Here is an 18,112-nt window from a genome sequence, read left to right as displayed (position 1 = left end):
CACAACAGAAACACACAAATATACACATGGAGCTGCTGGATGTTTACTTATTAACAACATGTAACTGACACAACAAACCTATTTCCATATTGCTGTTGAATAATTTTCTGTCAGTTGATAGAAAGATTGATTGTCAAATAATTCAGAGGGTACTAGCAAAGTATCCATACCTCCAGTTCGTTTTCGTCAAAGATCTTGATCAGATCTATGAGAATGAGCTCAGTGAATCCCTAAAAAAAAATAAAAAAGAATGCATTATGTAATGATGATTGTTTCAATGTACAATTCAAGGAAAAATAAATGCAGAGGAATTGACTTAATGTTAACATTAGTTGTTGATAAGCACCAGAAGCATCAAGGGTCAAGGTTTACATGCAGAGGCTCAATTTAATTCACACATACAAGCTTTTCGTGTGGTCACACTGCCCCCACATGGTGACAGTATTATTGCACATAAATACCTCCAAGAAGGCATTCATCTGCTTCTGAACCCGATTAACAAACCTCCACTGAATGACCAGGCTGTTGGGGGGGAAAAAAAAAGATAATCGACAGGTGAATTATTAACTAATTAAATTTATATTTGAATATGTTGTCTCATAATAACAAACGGTTTACATCTGTTCACATAAAGAGAGAGACATCTGAAGAAAAACATTTAATCTGTTGTAGTTACTCTATGTATTCCTTTTTGTTGTTGTTAGTGACGACCATGTCGGAGCCACTGGGCTTCAGGTCAACCTGGTAGGTCTAAGAAAGAAAAAAAAGTGCAAGACACAGTGAAAATAAAGAATGGGATACTCCTCGTAACAAATATATAACTTAAGAATGTTTATAGTTTTGAGATTTAAACATATTTTAGAGAGTCTTATTTTAGGTTTGCCAACCTGTCCAAAGTTGTCCTCATCAATACAAAACCTCAGGTCCAGCTCAGTGGGATCATTCTCCAGAATCCACTTAAGAGAGTTGTAGTATTCACTGTCCTACAGGGCAGATAATAATAATTATCAACAAAAGGAAAATAACAGTATGAGTGTCCTACATGCAAATATAGTAATGAAAAATGACACATTCCAACTCACATCAAACACCAAAGACAAAGAACACAAAGAAGAAGAGGTTACTGTTCACTGCAGTTGTAACCTCCACAAAAGGGGGTTCTGCCTGTCTGTGTGACTGTCTAACTGCCAGCCTTGTTTTTCTGTCTGTCTGTGAACTCAAAACCTACTTTTTTACCAATATCCATGACATTTTGTGAAGAGGCTGGGCATAACACAAGAAAGAACACGTTCTTGGAGCAGGTCCACATAAGCAGTTAAATATAAAAGTTGATAGTCTTTCTTTCTTTCTAATTTCAAGATAGGACTCAAGTATGGTAGAGCTATGTGCTCCATTTTAAAAAAACAAAACAATGTCAAGTGATTTATGAATCAGAAAACTCAAGACATGCTCCCTGGATACATATTTCAGCATATTTCACAATATTTAGTAAAATATAAACTGCAGGGATTTAGACAATTCATCAGTTCAGGGTCTGGCAGTAACAAGCTCTTACCACAGACTCCATGTCTTTAAGAGAGATCTGTTTCCCCAGCATCATCTTATAAAATGGTCGGATGAAAAACCCTAAGAGAGCAGAAGGCGATTCAGTGCTGCAATAATATGTGCATGGAGAAATAAATCATATATAAAAAACATAAAAAGCTACACTTGTGTCCTCATACATGTGAAGACTAAACATTCACTAACATAATTACAGGACCAAACATCAAGCAGTGTACCATCTAGTAGTTTTCCATGAAACACAGCCATTCCTGCCACACGCCCAATGAATTTGAAATAGGAGAGGTGATCTTCATTGCACAAGCCGGAGTTGGGATTAATTTGGAGAGTGTAGTTGTCCCTGGACAAATAAAGAAGGCAGAAATATCCAGGATTCAATTACCATGTTGTAATAAACTACCAGGTTTATTATTCACTATGCCCGTAATTATACATCTATTATTCATCAACTCTGGAAAATTGATTAATCAAGTCAGATTTGCTTATGTTAAGTTTTCTGTCATTTTCAAAAATCAAAATAACAGTGCTTGAGACAATAATCTGTTGGAGCTGAACTGAGCTACAATACTTTCATGATATTGAAGTGTACTGCATGTGGGAAACCTTTGCTTCAGGATGGCTTTTTGAATGACAGGAAAAGTTAATCAAAGTGGAAGGAAACTTTAAGTCTTTTAGGGGAACAATACCACTTACTCCACCTATGTGGTAAAAGAAGAAAAGAATTTCAGCTTGGCACAGTGCGAGGTCCTATCGTCATATCCTCTTAAACGCCTCAAAGGTTTGTTCAGTCAGAAGCGGATGTAAATCTAAAAATGTAGATCTGTAAATCTAAAGCAGACACCAGCTGACACTTACGTGGCAGAGTATTCAAACAGGCCGTAGTAAGGGTTGAACATCTCCTTAGATAACAGGAAGAACCACTCTCTGGCCACACCCCCGTAGTCCAACCCTTTCTCTGATTCAAACTCAATCCACAGCCGTGCCTTCAGAACGTCAGGCCTCTTTAGTGACATGATGCGACGGTATGACTCTTCAAATATGTTGTTCCTGTGCAGTTTCATTTCAAATCGGTTGGGGATGTCCGCCTGAATACAAAATAAAGGGGAAAAATTAAGAAAGTGGGAAAATGAAGCCAATAGAATGAAGACACAAAAGAATTAAGGCCTTTTAGCTCATTTTGTAAAATCTTGTTGAAAATGCTGAAATTATCATACCCTAGCATACCACTGAAGACAATTAATGTGAGTTTTTGATCAAATGAGTTTCAAAAGCAACAATTCACACACAAACAGATCTGCATTTTAAGAAATAAATTCTTACAGGTTTCTTTAATTTCTTCCTGAAGTAGTCGTATTTCTGCTTGAACTCTCTGGAGTAGGGAACAGCCTGCACAGTCAAAAGAGAACACACACGAGTCAAGGAATGTTGAGGTCAAAAGGAATCCTCATTAGGGATCAGCTTATACTTTTAATTTGAAGTTTCAATTGGGTAGGGAGGCTGGCAGCAAAGGAGGGAGAACAATAATATTGTCCCTTGTCATTATGTCTTGCGGTACACCGAATAACAAGGTGTTGGTATGTTAAGTGACAACCACAGAGATAAACAGTTTTTTCTTTTTGTAAAGACACACTGAGGCTGATGAATGTGTGACAGATACAATCAAAATTGAATCCATGAAGCTACATTGTTTTAGCAGAGGAGGAAACTACTCACAGGTCCTGTGATAGCTGGACTCTGCAGTCGAGGGTCCTCCCACTGAGTGTTCTTTGTATCTGGATGATCCAAACAAATAAAATGTTAAGACAAAAACAAGACTACAGTGAAATTGTTAATTCAGTCATGCGAATAATATTAATCAACGTGTAAAAGAATCTGACAGCTTTCATCTTCTTAAGGTGAACATTTGAAGGTGTTTCTCTGCTTTCACATGATTATAATTGTATTTATTTACATTTAGGACTCAAAAACAAGTCTGAAGATCTTGGGATCTGACAAAAAAACAGTAGTAAAGAGCACATACTCAAAGAAGTCAACAAAAATAAAGAGAAATAAGTTGTGGGCATAATGGAATGAATACATTAACATTTAAATTAACTTGCCTCCACAATACCATACAGAAAAACAGTCAATGATTGTGATAACACAAAGAGAGGGAGTAGATAAAGGCTTTACACATGACTAATTTATGCTTGGAAGATACATCATCTTACTGTGGTCAATGTAGAAAGTGCGTCCGTCTGTGTGAACTCTTTCCTCCCATCCAGGCTGAAAAAAGGGGACCATGGGGAAGAAGAGTGAGGAAAAAGCCCACCATCACCATTGCACAACACTTTTTAATAGGCCATGCTCAAATAGTAACTTAAATCCATCCACATGTTTTTCCCCCTTTCTTTTAATTTATTTAGTTTGATTGAACTTGATGACTGGTCAATGAACACTGCCGCAAGGCAAGCTCAAGCAACCAAAACAAGAGGACTGAAAGGATTTTCTCTCCTATTTGAGTCAGGTCTGAGACAGCAGCAAGGCAAGGATTACGATGACAACATTAAGCTTAACCACCACTACCAGTTCAAACCAGCACACCACTACTGACACATTGACCACTCAATACAGTGTCACAGGCCACACACTCGTACGGCAACAGCAATCAGGCAATTAATGGAGTTACAGTAGACTGAATGTCAGAGGGTGGGGAAAGAGGTCTGACAATTTATCAAACTGTGTCCCTACAATATGTGTGTTTCAAACTCTATGTGGGAGCACCAGATCAAATAACTGATAAAACATGCAGAAAAAACAGCAAGTTCCTTCTGTCGAACAGCTTCTTTTGTTTCCTCCAATTCTCCATCTACTTGATTAAACCATGTTTCCTTCCTTAGGTCCCTCCTAAATAATTTTCCTCTCCTAACAAATATCCACTGCATTTCAATTTGTTCCACATCCCCAACTTGTCTATCTGTGTCTCAGACACTGATAAAAGTACACAGGGATGGAGCAGTCAGTAGGATCCAAGGAATGGTGGGGGACTCCTGGTGTTAAACATCAACAGACAAAGGGTGATGATGGTTGTGCAGGGAGGGAGCACAGAAAAGGGGGGTAGTGGGGTAATTTATTGTAAATCGATGAAAAGGAAGAGAGAGGTACAGTCCACCCATGCTGGTCATGAGAGAGAGAGGGAGAGAGAAAGAGAGAGAAAGAGGAGGGGAAAATATTGTGCAAGGCTGTCTGCAGGCATTTGACCGGATCGGACCAGACCGGGGAGGTAAGACAGCAGGCAGAGGGAGGGAGGCACCAACCAACCTCCTCTGGTAGGTTCTGCCAAACAACATGGCCAGGTGTAGAAGTAGCATAAAGATCCACCAGAATGGAGTGAAAGGAGAAAAGAGGGGGAGAGAAAGAGATAGAGAACACACACATGCACACACCACACAAGGCTGTGAGATGTACAAAACCCATAAAGCTATTATTTGACATCTAGCTATGGCAATGTTTTGTTTGACACTTGGAGTGTGTCTTTGTCACATAGATAATAGTGCAGGTAACAGACAGTTTTCACCAGCTAATTAGGAATTATCACAGCCCCCAGAATCTGCTTTCTTACCCATGCTGGTTGCTTTCTCCTAGTCTACAAAGGAAATGTCACAATACAATGTGATCATATGTCTCATATTCTACAGCAAAACCACAATCTCATACTTCACATCAAATATATACACTGACTAAAATGTCATCAGACACCACTAAGTCACTGATGGGGCAAAATAAACCCGGCTTTGTCGCATTTTTGTAAAGGAAGGAAACCGCTTACACTGTGTATACAATATAGAACACACTGGTAATGGCGGTTGTGAATGAGAAACCAAAGTTAAACGTGTTAGTGGTGTGCAGGTTAAATAAGTAGTTGGTGTAATTGTGAATGTACTTACAGGAAGAGGACCAAGGTCACCAGGCTCCATCGAGCTCTTACTCCTCATATGGACTGGATATTTCAACCTGGGATCCTCCTGATTGTTGAGCAGAGAATTAGATGAAATTACACCAAATGGCGACAAAGAAATACAATATTATACAGTTTTTATGGTAATTAAAGAATAAAACGAACTGTGAAGCATTATTCTGCTCTGAAAGGTTATATTTTCTGAGGTAATGAATCCTAAAAAAAAGATGTGAAAAAACTTGAAATTGCCTATCACCCCACCAGGTGTCACTAAAAGACCCAGTAAAATTAATAGATTTTGATAATCGATTTCAAGGCAAGGTGAAATTCAGTTCTTTTAGTGAGTTATGTCTCTTTTGTTTTGTTTTTGTCTTTCACATTCAGTCAAATCATCTTTAATCTATTTAAATTCCAATACTATGATCGGAAGCTTTATATATATTACATGTACAGTATATGTATATATATATATATACATATATACATATATATATAAATATATTAGTGTACATGTAATATATATAAAGCTTCTGATCATAGTATTGGAATTTAAATTTCAAGATTTATATATATATATACACATACATATATATACATACATATATATACACACACATATATATATATAAAACATTGCCCATTATTCGTACAAAATAAACAAAACTAAATAAGAAACTAATCTAATTAGAAGTAACATCATTCAAACTAAAATGACAGGTTAGCTCACCCAGGTGGTTACTCTGCTGTTATGGTCGATGAAGAAAGGCCGTCCATTGGGGGCTATCCTCATCTCCCAGCCTGGAGGCAGAAAGCTCTGCTGTGCCTTGTGTTGAGACTTGGGGGAGCTGTAGGGGGATGGCTGGGGAGACTGGGGATTTGAGAATGTGTCCTTCACAGCCCTCCGTACCTGAATATTGTTGGCTCCCTAGAATAATGAAAAAAATGTAAGTACAATATAAGCAGTCCAACTAAAATACAAGGAGGTGAATGAGCTGTGATCGCAAGGATGGAGACCAATCCTCTAAAAGCCTCCATATTCTGTTAGAAAGCTGAAAAAGATAAGAACAGAAAACTATCTTCACCACAGTACCATGACTAAGAAAGCTGGAAATAAACTTGCTTAAACAATGGGGAGAAAGGTGCACCATTGCAACATTTTCTTTTTACCAGTTCTCAGGATGTTGCTTCTGATATTTCATGGTACAAATTTTCACACTGCCATCTGTTCCCCAAATGGTGTCAAAGACCAAGACAAAGTAAAGGTCATGCAATGTAACAGAAACATAGTGAAGATCATGCACAATCAAGATGATTCATTTTGAAGTTTGGAAAAAACACTTTTGGCACATTATGGACCAAACAACTAATAGATATATCTCGAAAATAAGTGCATTATCATAGTCACAATGAAAATAATTGTTAACTGCAGCCCTACATCTGACTAACGTTGCAGAGTGTTCCCACCACATCACATTACTATTTTAGTAGTAATTATCACTTACTGATAAGATTGTTAACACCAGAACACAACTTAATGAAGCCACAGACCTTCCACCTCTTTTGTAAGTGGTAATTACACCTTTCTGCTTTAATTTAGTTGTTAAGACACATACACACCTTAATTAAACAACCTTCATGATCACATAAAATCTGATCCAGATTACCCTCAATTCTTTCTTCACTAAAAGCCTTGTACAAAAAAAAAGATTGCTCAAGTCAAAACAAATCGTTGACATTTCTGTGAAATTGGTTATGTATAACTATTACTTTATGCATACATCATCTGACCTGTCTGTATGTTAAACCCCTAAATTGAGTAACCGACCGGCTTTATGATAATGCAGTGAACAGTGAATAAATAAGACGAGGAAAAATGCACAGTACAGTTAAAAGATTAGAATTTACTCCAGGAGTCATTAATTATCATTGACAATGTCATGATTAAAGAAATTTATAAAGTGCTCACAAATTATTCAATGATTGTTTTCAATCATAAATAAAATGCCATGATGTACAAATTAAATCTTGAAAATCTCTCTGAAAAATGTTGCATTTGCTTTTGTAGCCACTTTAGTGTTATAAAAAAGCCCCTGAGTTTGAGAACATTTAGTTCCCAAGGTCAGTATGACGATTTAGATGTCCTCAGGTTTGTTTTTGCAAATTATACAATCTTTTGGGACCTGTGATTGGTTTAAATTATTCATTCAGTGGTAACTGGATAAATCTGCCATCCTGGATTTTCCACATTAGCTTTGGCATGTTATTTGCTTCAAAACACTGCACTGCATGAAACAAAGCTTGAGAAAAGCTTGGACAATTTCAAGTGACTGATGATAGTTCAACAAAGAGCTGCTTTAGTGCTCTGTCATCAGCTCATGTGTTGAAGAGGAAAGAAATAGCAGGAAGTTGTCACCAATAGAGAGATTAAAATAAAGGATGAGAAAAGACAAATGAGTAAGAAATGGTGAGATTAAAATTTCCTTAATACATTAATATTTCCTTAGTTTAAGTAAGGATAAAGAAGGCCACACACTAATGAAAAGTGTAATATTAAAGGAGAAAAGTAAGTATTTCCTGATGTATAAATATAATTATTTAACAAGAAGAAAATGAGGTAGAGAAAAGATTGGAGAAAAAAGACAGAAATAATAAAATAAAGGAAAGAGATATGGGCATGGTGGAGTGGAACCATACAGGTGGATCAATCTCACCTCAAAGGGAGTGGAAAGGGTGACAGTAGGGGAGCTGAGGCTACGGGGTCGTCGGATTTGGGGCTCATGGAGGTGGTTGTTGGAGGCATTGGAAGAGGAGGAGGGGGTGGATGTGGGTGTCAGGGCCGAGGCTCCTCCTGATGCTGCTGCTGCTGCTGCTGCTGCTGATGTGCTGGCTCCATCTTCAGTCAACTGTCAGTAAGAAAGCACTTTTGAGGTTAAAGAGGGTTTGGAATGGGGAAAATGAAGCCGTTTGGTGAAAGAAAATAAACTGTCCCCATCATACTACAATCATTTGTCAGTGTTCTCTGCCATGTAATAACAGAAATAGATGAGGTCAGACAGACAAATGAACAGGTATAATATGATCAGCAGTTCTCTGATTACAGCAGAAAAGAGAGAGGGATTTGGAAGAGGACAGACATAAGCATTAACCATAACTACAATCACAAGAAGCCAATATCAAAGAAAAGTGGAAACAGGTTGAAATGAGAAAAGGGAGAGAAAAGTGATGATTTCAGTTAGAAGACATAACCTTTGCAGAGTTGTACTTCATCAAGAGTGTAAAACAAAATGCTAGACAGGAGAAGGAAGGTGTGCAACAAAGTTGGACAGAACAGGAAACTGGTCATTTGGAAAGACAGAACAAGACATGTTGATTTTACACAGTTAGGTCTCTTTCCATCATTCTTTATGGTTACACAGAAGAGAAACGTGGGGAAAACTTGTGGAGGAGGTACAGTGCATAGGCCTAGGCCTAGGCCATGAATGGGGCCAAGGAGAAGTCCAGTCCCATCATGCATAGCAAGAGAGTCCAGCCTGACAGTCAGGCACCCTTCACACCTGCTGTACCTGCAAAATTGGCCTAGTCCAGGTTGTGGTGCGGTTGTTATGGTTGACGTAATAAGTTCTTCCTTTGGTGTCCTTCCTCTCCTCCCATCCAGGGGGCAGCCCAGGGGTGGTCAAGGTGTAAGCAGTCGACGAGGGAGACTGGCCAAGTGTAGAGAGAGAGCAAAGCAAAGACAACTAATCAGTACAGACTAATTTAATGGACATGTAGAGGGAATCTTTGTGATATTTTAAAAAGATAAGCAAATTACAACCTGTGTGAGGGGACAGACACTGGTGTTTTCAGTAACATTTTTTACAATTTCAGTTAAACAGTGGAAGAAATTGGTCAGGAAGAGGAAATGTGAAACAAAGCTAAAACACTGGAGGAAATAGGTAAACTTTCGTACACAAAACACAGTAAAAAAAATAAAACACTACTATTAAAATGAGCATCACGGGGGAAAAGAGTGGATCATTACTGCTCTGGGTGAAACATTAACAGTTTTTGCATCAAGATAAGTCAACCAAATGTTTACAACATCCACTGTAACATTTAAAAGCACAGCACCATAGAACATTGGACACATTTTATAATACTGCTTTATATCATCATTACTTAATACTATATTGATTACCAGGTTGCAGGACCAAATACAACAGACATACACACACGTACCACACCACTGGATACCACTAACTTTGGGACAGTTGCTAGTTTATCAAGGAATTTTACAATTCAATGACATGACTAAAGAAATCGTTGCACTAATCAACAGCTTCATCATCAGTTCATTCTAAACACCTGCCTGAATGGATGTGCAGTTTTATGCATCACTCCATTTGTTAGACATTACAGAAATGTGTTTAGTAAGATTTTTGTCCTATTGAGCAGTGATCTGTTCAAAAATGTTGATAACTGACGGCAAAGAAAGGGAGAAAGGGAGAAAATGTGTACACCATATATAATATAAATACCTGTGAGGCTTTCTATCACAGTGATGAACTAGGACTGAGTTTGTACTGTATATAAACTGAAATATTACCATAGACTCTTCACCACCTGAGACTGTTTGAGCTCTTGTCCTTCTGGATTGGGAATTCTGCTGGTGGTAGACAACAGGTGAAGATTTAGTTCACATTATGTTTATTGCCAAGGTAGAATTAAGGAGCAGGAGAGAGTGTTCGGGCAGCCGTGAGGACTGAGTAAAGAAACAGTGAATGGACAAAGGGGGGGAATTTCATTTCAAAGAAGGTGAGTAGTGACAAATGAGAGGAGTCTTGTGATTTTGGACTTTGGTGAGAAAGTGACAGGGAATACTGAAAAATAAAAAGAGGACATAGACTGAAGTTTGCAGCAGGAAGGAGTCATTGTGGCAAAAAAAACTACTGCTGTTGTACAGTTGCTTCAATTACATAACACATGGGTTAAAAAAAGGTTTTAGGACTGAAAAAAAAAATCTTGAGTTTGAGCAGTAGAAATTCCTGTCTTGAATTGTCCTGTAATATAAAACGCACATATTCTTTTCACAGTTTTGAACAGTTAATTAATCCCAAGCGAATGCAGTATCTTTACGATCCACCCAAATCGATAAGCTACACACACGACAAAGCATGGATAACAATCAGAAAAAAAACTATCCCATCATCTGAAAATGACATTCATGAAAGAGAATTAGAATTAGAAGAGAGTGTAAGAAAAATGACAGAATGCAAAGAAAAAGAAAAACAGAAGTGTTAATTTCACCCAAACACTGTATAAGACACAGTAAACTGTGATTTACTACAACAGAAAATTGTTCTGTTTATTCTAAACTACATTACTTTAAAGACATTTTGAAATTGAATGTAATCTTCAGTTTAGCAAATCCAAGTCGATCTTTAACATATTGTAAAAACATTGCAATTGCATCAGTACAAGCACAAGATTCATCCACCAGTCCACTTTCCCATGTCTCCCTTTCAGTACGTTCGTTTTCTCTGTAATGCTGATTGGAACAAATGGAAAAGTGAGCAGGCATTACTTGGTGAATGAATGTTAAGAGAGGAACATCTCAAAGCAGCACAGTAGTACCCAAATATGATGTGAATCTGTTGTTATGATGGAAGTGATATGCCTTTAATATATTAATTCATACCAGCACGGACAGCCGGTCTCAAACATAATCTAGTTTTAAGTCATCCCTGGTACGTCAGTGCATTGGTCAGGATGAAGAACACCAAGTGTGCACAAAATGCTTTCAGCCTTTATATAACTAACACACATCAAGAGGAGAGAGTCTGTATTGACAGCAATTTTTTTCTCTGGCCTCAGAATGCCAAGCTCTATGCTGTGACTCAGATGCATGACAAACATCTGATTCAGATTTTGTGACACATTCATTGAGCTGATTCTTTACTGATGAGATTCAGACTCAGGACTCACTGAGAGATCATCTGAGCAACTGTGATCCTGTTCTTATTATTATTTCCCTGCCACTGGTTTCAACTGATGATCAAGCTGTTGGAGCCACTGTTTAAAACCAACACGAGCAAGTGACTCACAAAGAGCATAAAGCAGCAGAGGGAGGGAAGAAAGAGGTGTGGAATTCTGACAAAAGCACAAAGAAAGGGATGAACAACAAAACTGAAGTGCAAGCAGGAGAGAAAGGTTTGGAGTCAGTGCAATGCATATTACGAGTAAGTGGAAATTTTAAGAGGAGAAACAAAGGTGATGATTTCATTGTGCAGTACACCAACAGCACTGAGACATGCCAACAGAGATGAGGTAAGTGTCACACCAACACAAACCTGCTGCAGAAATCAGAGCACAAAGAAAAGGATGTTCACCAAACAGAAAATAAAGTGACAAGGAAAGCCAGGAAGTCAAAGAAGAAAGAGGGAAGGAGAAGGGAAAGTGTGGCAGTTCAGAAATATGTACCGTAAGAGGAGGAGCTTGGGCCTGATCACTGACACCATCTGTCATACTAGAGGAACGGAGTCTGTTTGACAGTTGGCTCTGTTGAAAACAAGAGAGCAAATAAAGATTAAAAAAGAAAAAAAAAAACAGAACAATATGCATTGCATGTTAATAGTTTCAGTGAGGCAAAACACAGTGTTTAAGTCTCACCAGAGCAGAGCTCGGCCCTGCCACTTCACCATTCGTATCAGAAGTGAGCGACAGCCTAAGATTCAAATCTTCCGCAAACTCTTGGGCGACAGGTGTCAATGGGGGCAGTGGTGTCAAGATGGAGGAGGGGCCGGGAAGAGACGGGGATGAGCTGTCATTCGGCTCTTCTTCTGTGATGAGCTCCCAGGACTACGTGTGTAACAAGCAGATGCAGCCATGAAACAACATTTAAGTAGCCTCGTTACTGGAGACAACTGTGGCTCAGAGTGTGTTTGTGGGTGTACTACATGCATGTGCATGTTCCTCTCTCACATTGTCCATGTCCCTGGGTTCCAGGTGCTCATTCTCTAGGTCTTCGCTGATATGGCGTCTCGATCGGAAAACACGGTGTGCTTCCTGATTGATCTGCCGCTGCTGATTGTCACTCTCTGTCTCGGAAATCACATCCCTGAGAAAAAAGAAGGGACTTCATGTAGTTACCAAGTCACAAAAATGGATAACATACAATGAAGCCAAAGGGCAGTAGATCACATCAGTTCTACATACAAAAAGTTAAAACCCAGTCAATAGATAATGCGGTATTTTCAAAGGTATTTGTTAGTATTTAACAATATTGGCTAAAAATTGGTCTGTCTCCGAAAAAACTGGAAAATTTCACTTTAAAGTAATGTTCAGGTGTATACTATAGAGTTTGATTTCGTAATGACTTATCATTAAACTAATGCTAATTAGGGAGAAGGACATTGGATGTACATGTTGGAGGGCCGTTTCCACTGTGTACTGCGTTTGTTGTGGTTGACATAGTAGGTACGTCCCAGGTTGTCCACCTTCTCTTCCCAGCCCGGAGGCAATGGGGGCAATAGCTGCTGTGGTCTCTGGGAGCCTGAGTCTGCAGACTCATCCCAACCCTGAAAGAGAAAATGTGTTTTTCTTGGTATTCCAGTAGGCTGGTCTGACATAGAAGCATTAGAAAAAGTGTCTGTACAAAACGGGACTAAAGCATGGAAATGCATTAAGAGGTTAAATTCATTTGTGGCTGGTTAATGATTTTTCTGAGTGCTGTGTTGTGGTTTGAAATGTTTTTTGTTAGAATTTACTAGCGTTTTATTTTTGTCCGGCCGGATGGGATATCACTCACCACAAGATCTATGACTAAGGCTATATGAGCTAGAGTTGGTATACAAGTGCTACCAACAAAATAGACCAATTCAAACAATCTTTCAGGACAGATATACAGGGATAGTAACTGTAAAAACAGTGCATTTGCAAAGCTAGCATCAGCTTTGTCCTTTTCAAAACAGACAGAAATCCAGAGGGTGAAACTAGGATATTTAACAGTGAAGGTAGGTGAGCAGGGTAGCATTTTTAGTTTCCATATTCAGCTTGTTCAAAGTCATGCTATGAAGCTTTTCACCATGTGAAAATGTACTAAAGACTGTTATGCACTCTAGGACTTAAATAATCCTTATTAAAGCCACACTTGAATACACATATACACGGATGAACATAGAGAGAGTAAAAGAGCTCCTATTTCTCCAAATAGCAGACTGAACAGTAAATGTTTTTTCCAGACCCTGACCTGGAAAAGCCTTTCACCAGATTTCTGGCAGCATCTTGGTGCCAGGATTGTTGAGAAAAGAACAAAAAGAAGAAATGTTCTTTCTCTTCTCACTCTATTTATTTCTATCTTTTAGGACACTGACTTTCTTTTGAGCTCTTTTAAACTTTATTTTCTTTTTTTTTGCAACAACTAGAATCTGGTTTGACTTCAGGTTGTTCTAAACAGGGGTGACTTAAACATCTTACCTCAGCCTCCTCCCTTATTTCTCCACCCTCCTCCTCATGTCCTCCTTGTTTGGGGAGATAGGCCATCTTCAGACGCAGGTAACCCTTCACCCTGGACTTGTGACTGGATGATAAACAAAAGTTATAACTTTAGTCCAACTTGAAAACTGTACATTAAAACCAAATGGACTACACCCTCTCAATCCGTAAGAAGCTAATGCAAAGACATATACAGTACTGTGCAAAAGTCTTAGGGCACCACTAGCTTTGTTGTCTATCAAAAATCTGTGATCATTGCCATTTGGACAGTTTAACTCATTTGCATAAGTAAAACTGTCAAAGAATTTAACTCATTCTACATGTGTATGCAATACTCAGGCAAGTCTTGAATTAACCTGGTGTAATAGACCTTTTTCACAGTAGATATTTGTCGACAATAACAGTAATTGGGGTTCCACTCCAGTGAAAGAGCCAGGATTGTGCTATCCAAAATGTGCTAACCAAAATGTGTTATGCGTTCCACTAAAGTGATTGCGAAATTATACTGTATGGTCATTATACCATCGTTAAAACAACAAATGTAATGGTGGCCTAAGACTTTTGCACAGCACTGTATGTGGGGAACTTTCCAAACTAAGTCTACATACCATACTAAACATTGACTAAATGAGAGTGAGATTATTACTTTTTCAGCCTACCACGCTCACTGATGGGGGCAAAGAAGGTGCAATTACGATTGAGCATTTTCACTTTTTGACATTTATTTTTTAAAAATACTTGCCAAATACTGTTAGAGTAGAAGAAAGAAAGAAGAAACTGACCTTCTTGGCCGCAAGAGGAAGTCTTTGAATGTGTAAGGACGTTCCATAGCCGGGTCCTCTGTCTGCAATTCAAGAGCAGGCTTATGGTGACACCAATCAATAAAACATACAAGAAAACACACATGTTGGGCAGTATCAAAATATCAGACTCGTGAGTATAGAGCACAGCTGCAACCCTCAGTGCAGCCATTGTAGGATCGTTACGCAATGCTAAGCTTCTCTTTTTACACACTGAAGAGCAGAAATGTCTTAAGTCACTGACAGCTATCTCCCACTGCTGTCTGACTGGGCCAAACCAAATCACACAAGCTACCCACAACCATTCTGCTATGTAATGTAACTACATCAGGCCATTTGTTTCCATATCCCAAGCAAAATCTTCAATCTTTGTTTTTAATGCAGTAATCAATCAGTAAATTAAAATATGATGAAAGTGTTTTGAGTTGCTGTAAAAACTGAACAACCCCTATGGGAATCAATAAAGATTCATCATTCATTAATGTTGGAACAAAAGTGTCCAATGATTGTTTGACAAGACAGCTCTTAAAAGCCTCACACGAGACATAAAATATCATGTGTGACAAATGCAAACCAGGACTTGAGTGCGGAGGCAAGTTGGTTTCACATTGTACGATCCATTAGACAGCGTTTGGAATCACTTGAATGAGCTTAAGCTTCTAGACAAATGGAGCTATTAGATTCTGAATGAGTCAGCATGGCTAGCCTGATTCATGAAAAATAGAAAAAACTGGTTTCTAGGAGAAGCGAGTACAAAAAAAGCAGGTGATGACTAAAAAAAATTCCAGTAACTATGAATAAGATGGCAATTCCTTCAACATGAAGTCATGCTAACCTGATGTGCCAGACTCAATTGTTTGACTGGACAGAATCTCATTTGCAAGCCCTTCACTTGCCTCACTTGGTTACTTAAAAAATAATTAATTGACTAACTAACTCATCCACAGGCAATTTAATGTTCAGTAAGATTTTCAGAACTTTTCAGAAGCAGCATTCGGTACATCATTAGGTGCCTTAGAACCAAATAATCTCAATCCTGTCCAACAACCTCACCACTCAACATGGCTCAGCTGCTGCTTTATCTGCTTCTAATTTCCATGCCCAGTGGGAGCCAACCAGAACATTAATAATTAACCCCAAACACCTTTTACAACTATCTTTCTAAGCTTTGAAACTTGGCTTCTTGGAAGTTTAGAGAGCAGTTCTCAACAGCACAATGTGATTCAGCATTTTTGTTATAAGTAGTCCACAGTTTCCAAGTGAGAGCCAGTGTGTGTGTGTGTGTGAATATGACAAGCATAAGTTTCTTTTCCAATGACTCTGACATTAGCCCATCCTCAGGACAGTCAGCGTGTTTACACTTTAGACAACCAAATGTCCATCTCTAACAAGGAGTGTGGGAACACAACAAACTATTGCTTGTGTGACCAGCACTTCCTCACACCAAATACAGGTATGCATAAGTAGACATAAGTAGACATAAGTAGTCTTTATCTGAACTTCACAGAGGTTAAACAGGCATAGCAAAATTCAAGATAAGAAATAGCTGAGTATTCAAAACAGTAGCATAACAACAGTCAGCCTGGCCAAACACAAGAACACACATACATGGTATACGTGAATACACTTACCGGCAGATGACTGAGTGGAACATCAACCTGACCCAGGAAATCATCTCTGGTCTAGAAAGAAAAGAAAAATAGAAGTCACCTTGAGCAGCTTAAATTTAAAAAGGGCAGCTTGTTTGTTTGGGGAACACTAACACTTGAGCAAGGAAAGCGTAGGGGGGAAAAACAGTGATGAAGTGAATTAATTTGAGCACCATATGGTTCTCCGTCCACCACCGTTATTACTTTGTCACCAACAAAGTGAAAGAGACAAAAAAAGACCCACATCCAAGAATAACCTCCAGTTTTATGAATGAACATTTTTAAAATATGAAAATGATAAATGGTCACAAAACAGTAAATGAGTAAAAGTGCAACATTTTAGCATTAAAGCCATTTAAAAAGCAAACTACATTTTACTGAAAATATCACAAAATATTTGTTGGTTTGATACGTTTTCAAGTGACAAGCCCAGTCGAGTGTTTCATCTATGGACACACTTAAGGTGTTAATTCAGACGAGAAGAGCCTGTAAACCATCAAGAAAAAAACCCAGCAGTTACTTCCACCAGAGAGAAGCCAAATCAGCCAGACAGAGGGAGAGACAGGAAGAATGTGACAACAGGGAAGAATCTGGGCAGGTTTGCATTAAGGAAACCAGTAGATTTGTCCATCGTTTTGCCACTATGGATGCAGACTCAGAGGAAAGGGGGGTTTAAGGATGACTGAGGTGAAGGTCTGCAGTCCCCAGGAGGAGCAATGATTACCTGTCCGATATGGAAAAGCCCATTCTTTGAAGACGCCTGTGTGGGACACAACTTTTTTAGACAACAGGAATTACTAATCACCAGTAACTCATAACAATGCTGTCCATTTGTAGACACTAGTTTGAAAGGAACAGCTGGTTCATGTGAATGGTACTTCTCTTAGTCAAGTGTTTCTCATTATCAGCTATGATAAACCTGTGGATTGTAGGAGATTTTATTTAAGACCAGCAGCAAAATAATATCCACAACTACAGTCAACTCAAGGTTTTTTTTTGTAAAAAGTGCAACCCTGCTGTCTGTTGCCCTGTGGTTATTAATTAGCCTTTAAAAAAAAAAATCAGTAAAAACGAATATTTAATTTTATATATATATCTTTTTCTTTAATTAGACCAAACACTAAAACCTAGAGCATTGCTTCATTTAGCCTAATAAATACAGCAAAAGATTGTTCTTAGTGCACTTGGAATCAATGGTGAAAGGTTACAAATGAGTAATATTGAAACATTTAATTATGATTATGAATGGACAGGCATGTAAACAGATACTTGTGAATGCCTGCGTGTTCACTCTGACGCACACATTCACCAACAGACGTGCGCACACACGCACACACACACACACACACAACAGTCTTAAGTATTCTTTCTTGGAAAAGCCAGAGCAACTACTTTGTAAATCACAGCAGGGTTTACTTTCATGCCCCAAACCAACCAGATAATTAATTCACGGCTTGCTTGTATAAATCAAAAGACATTGAACAAACAGTGAGGAATAATATTTATAGGCAACAAAACAAAAGAACCCTGGACCATGCGAGAATATTCTTTCACAGTAGTTCCCATGTGTTGATCTGTGACCTTCAATGTGGATCTGTGAGGCATTTTGCGTCTTTTATGGCAAAGAATCTGCCAACCAGCTTACAGCACTGATGATATACTATAAGCTTTGACTAGCTAGCAACAAATGA

The 18,112-nt window shown here is 38.5% G+C and overlaps 1 protein-coding gene across 13 annotated transcripts in view; it reads right to left on the bottom strand.

Annotated features, from left to right (window-relative positions):
• nedd4l (NEDD4 like E3 ubiquitin protein ligase) overlaps positions 1–18,112 on the bottom strand; it is a 38,699-nt gene that overhangs the window by 5,303 nt on the left and 15,284 nt on the right. For 2 of the 13 annotated variants that reach the window (XM_044053711.1, XM_044053714.1), the window contains 24 exons: positions 16,404–16,454; positions 14,755–14,816; positions 14,619–14,639; positions 13,955–14,057; positions 12,902–13,056; positions 12,461–12,596; positions 12,149–12,337; positions 11,960–12,037; positions 10,086–10,145; positions 9,064–9,201; positions 8,212–8,403; positions 6,228–6,425; positions 5,490–5,567; positions 4,864–4,878; positions 3,774–3,828; positions 3,277–3,335; positions 2,884–2,949; positions 2,419–2,648; positions 1,782–1,903; positions 1,556–1,626; positions 888–983; positions 677–750; positions 462–522; positions 171–230 (listed from right to left, as the gene is read on the bottom strand). In XM_044053711.1, coding sequence (XP_043909646.1) covers positions 171–230; positions 462–522; positions 677–750; positions 888–983; positions 1,556–1,626; positions 1,782–1,903; positions 2,419–2,648; positions 2,884–2,949; positions 3,277–3,335; positions 3,774–3,828; positions 4,864–4,878; positions 5,490–5,567; positions 6,228–6,425; positions 8,212–8,403; positions 9,064–9,201; positions 10,086–10,145; positions 11,960–12,037; positions 12,149–12,337; positions 12,461–12,596; positions 12,902–13,056; positions 13,955–14,057; positions 14,619–14,639; positions 14,755–14,816; positions 16,404–16,454 — 2,370 coding nt within the window. Of the gene's footprint in view, positions 1–170; positions 231–461; positions 523–676; positions 751–887; positions 984–1,555; positions 1,627–1,781; positions 1,904–2,418; positions 2,649–2,883; positions 2,950–3,276; positions 3,336–3,773; positions 3,829–4,863; positions 4,879–5,489; positions 5,568–6,227; positions 6,426–8,211; positions 8,404–9,063; positions 9,202–10,085; positions 10,146–11,959; positions 12,038–12,148; positions 12,338–12,460; positions 12,597–12,901; positions 13,057–13,954; positions 14,058–14,618; positions 14,640–14,754; positions 14,817–16,403; positions 16,455–17,145; positions 17,182–18,112 lie in introns of all 13 variants that reach the window. The other 11 variants (XM_044053712.1, XM_044053704.1, XM_044053705.1 and 8 more) reach the window with 10 other exon arrangements.

Source organism: Solea senegalensis, linkage group LG21 (assembly GCF_019176455.1).
Source record: "Solea senegalensis isolate Sse05_10M linkage group LG21, IFAPA_SoseM_1, whole genome shotgun sequence".
NCBI lineage: Eukaryota > Metazoa > Chordata > Actinopteri > Pleuronectiformes > Soleidae > Solea > Solea senegalensis.
This window is presented reverse-complemented; position numbering and strand designations above follow the sequence as displayed.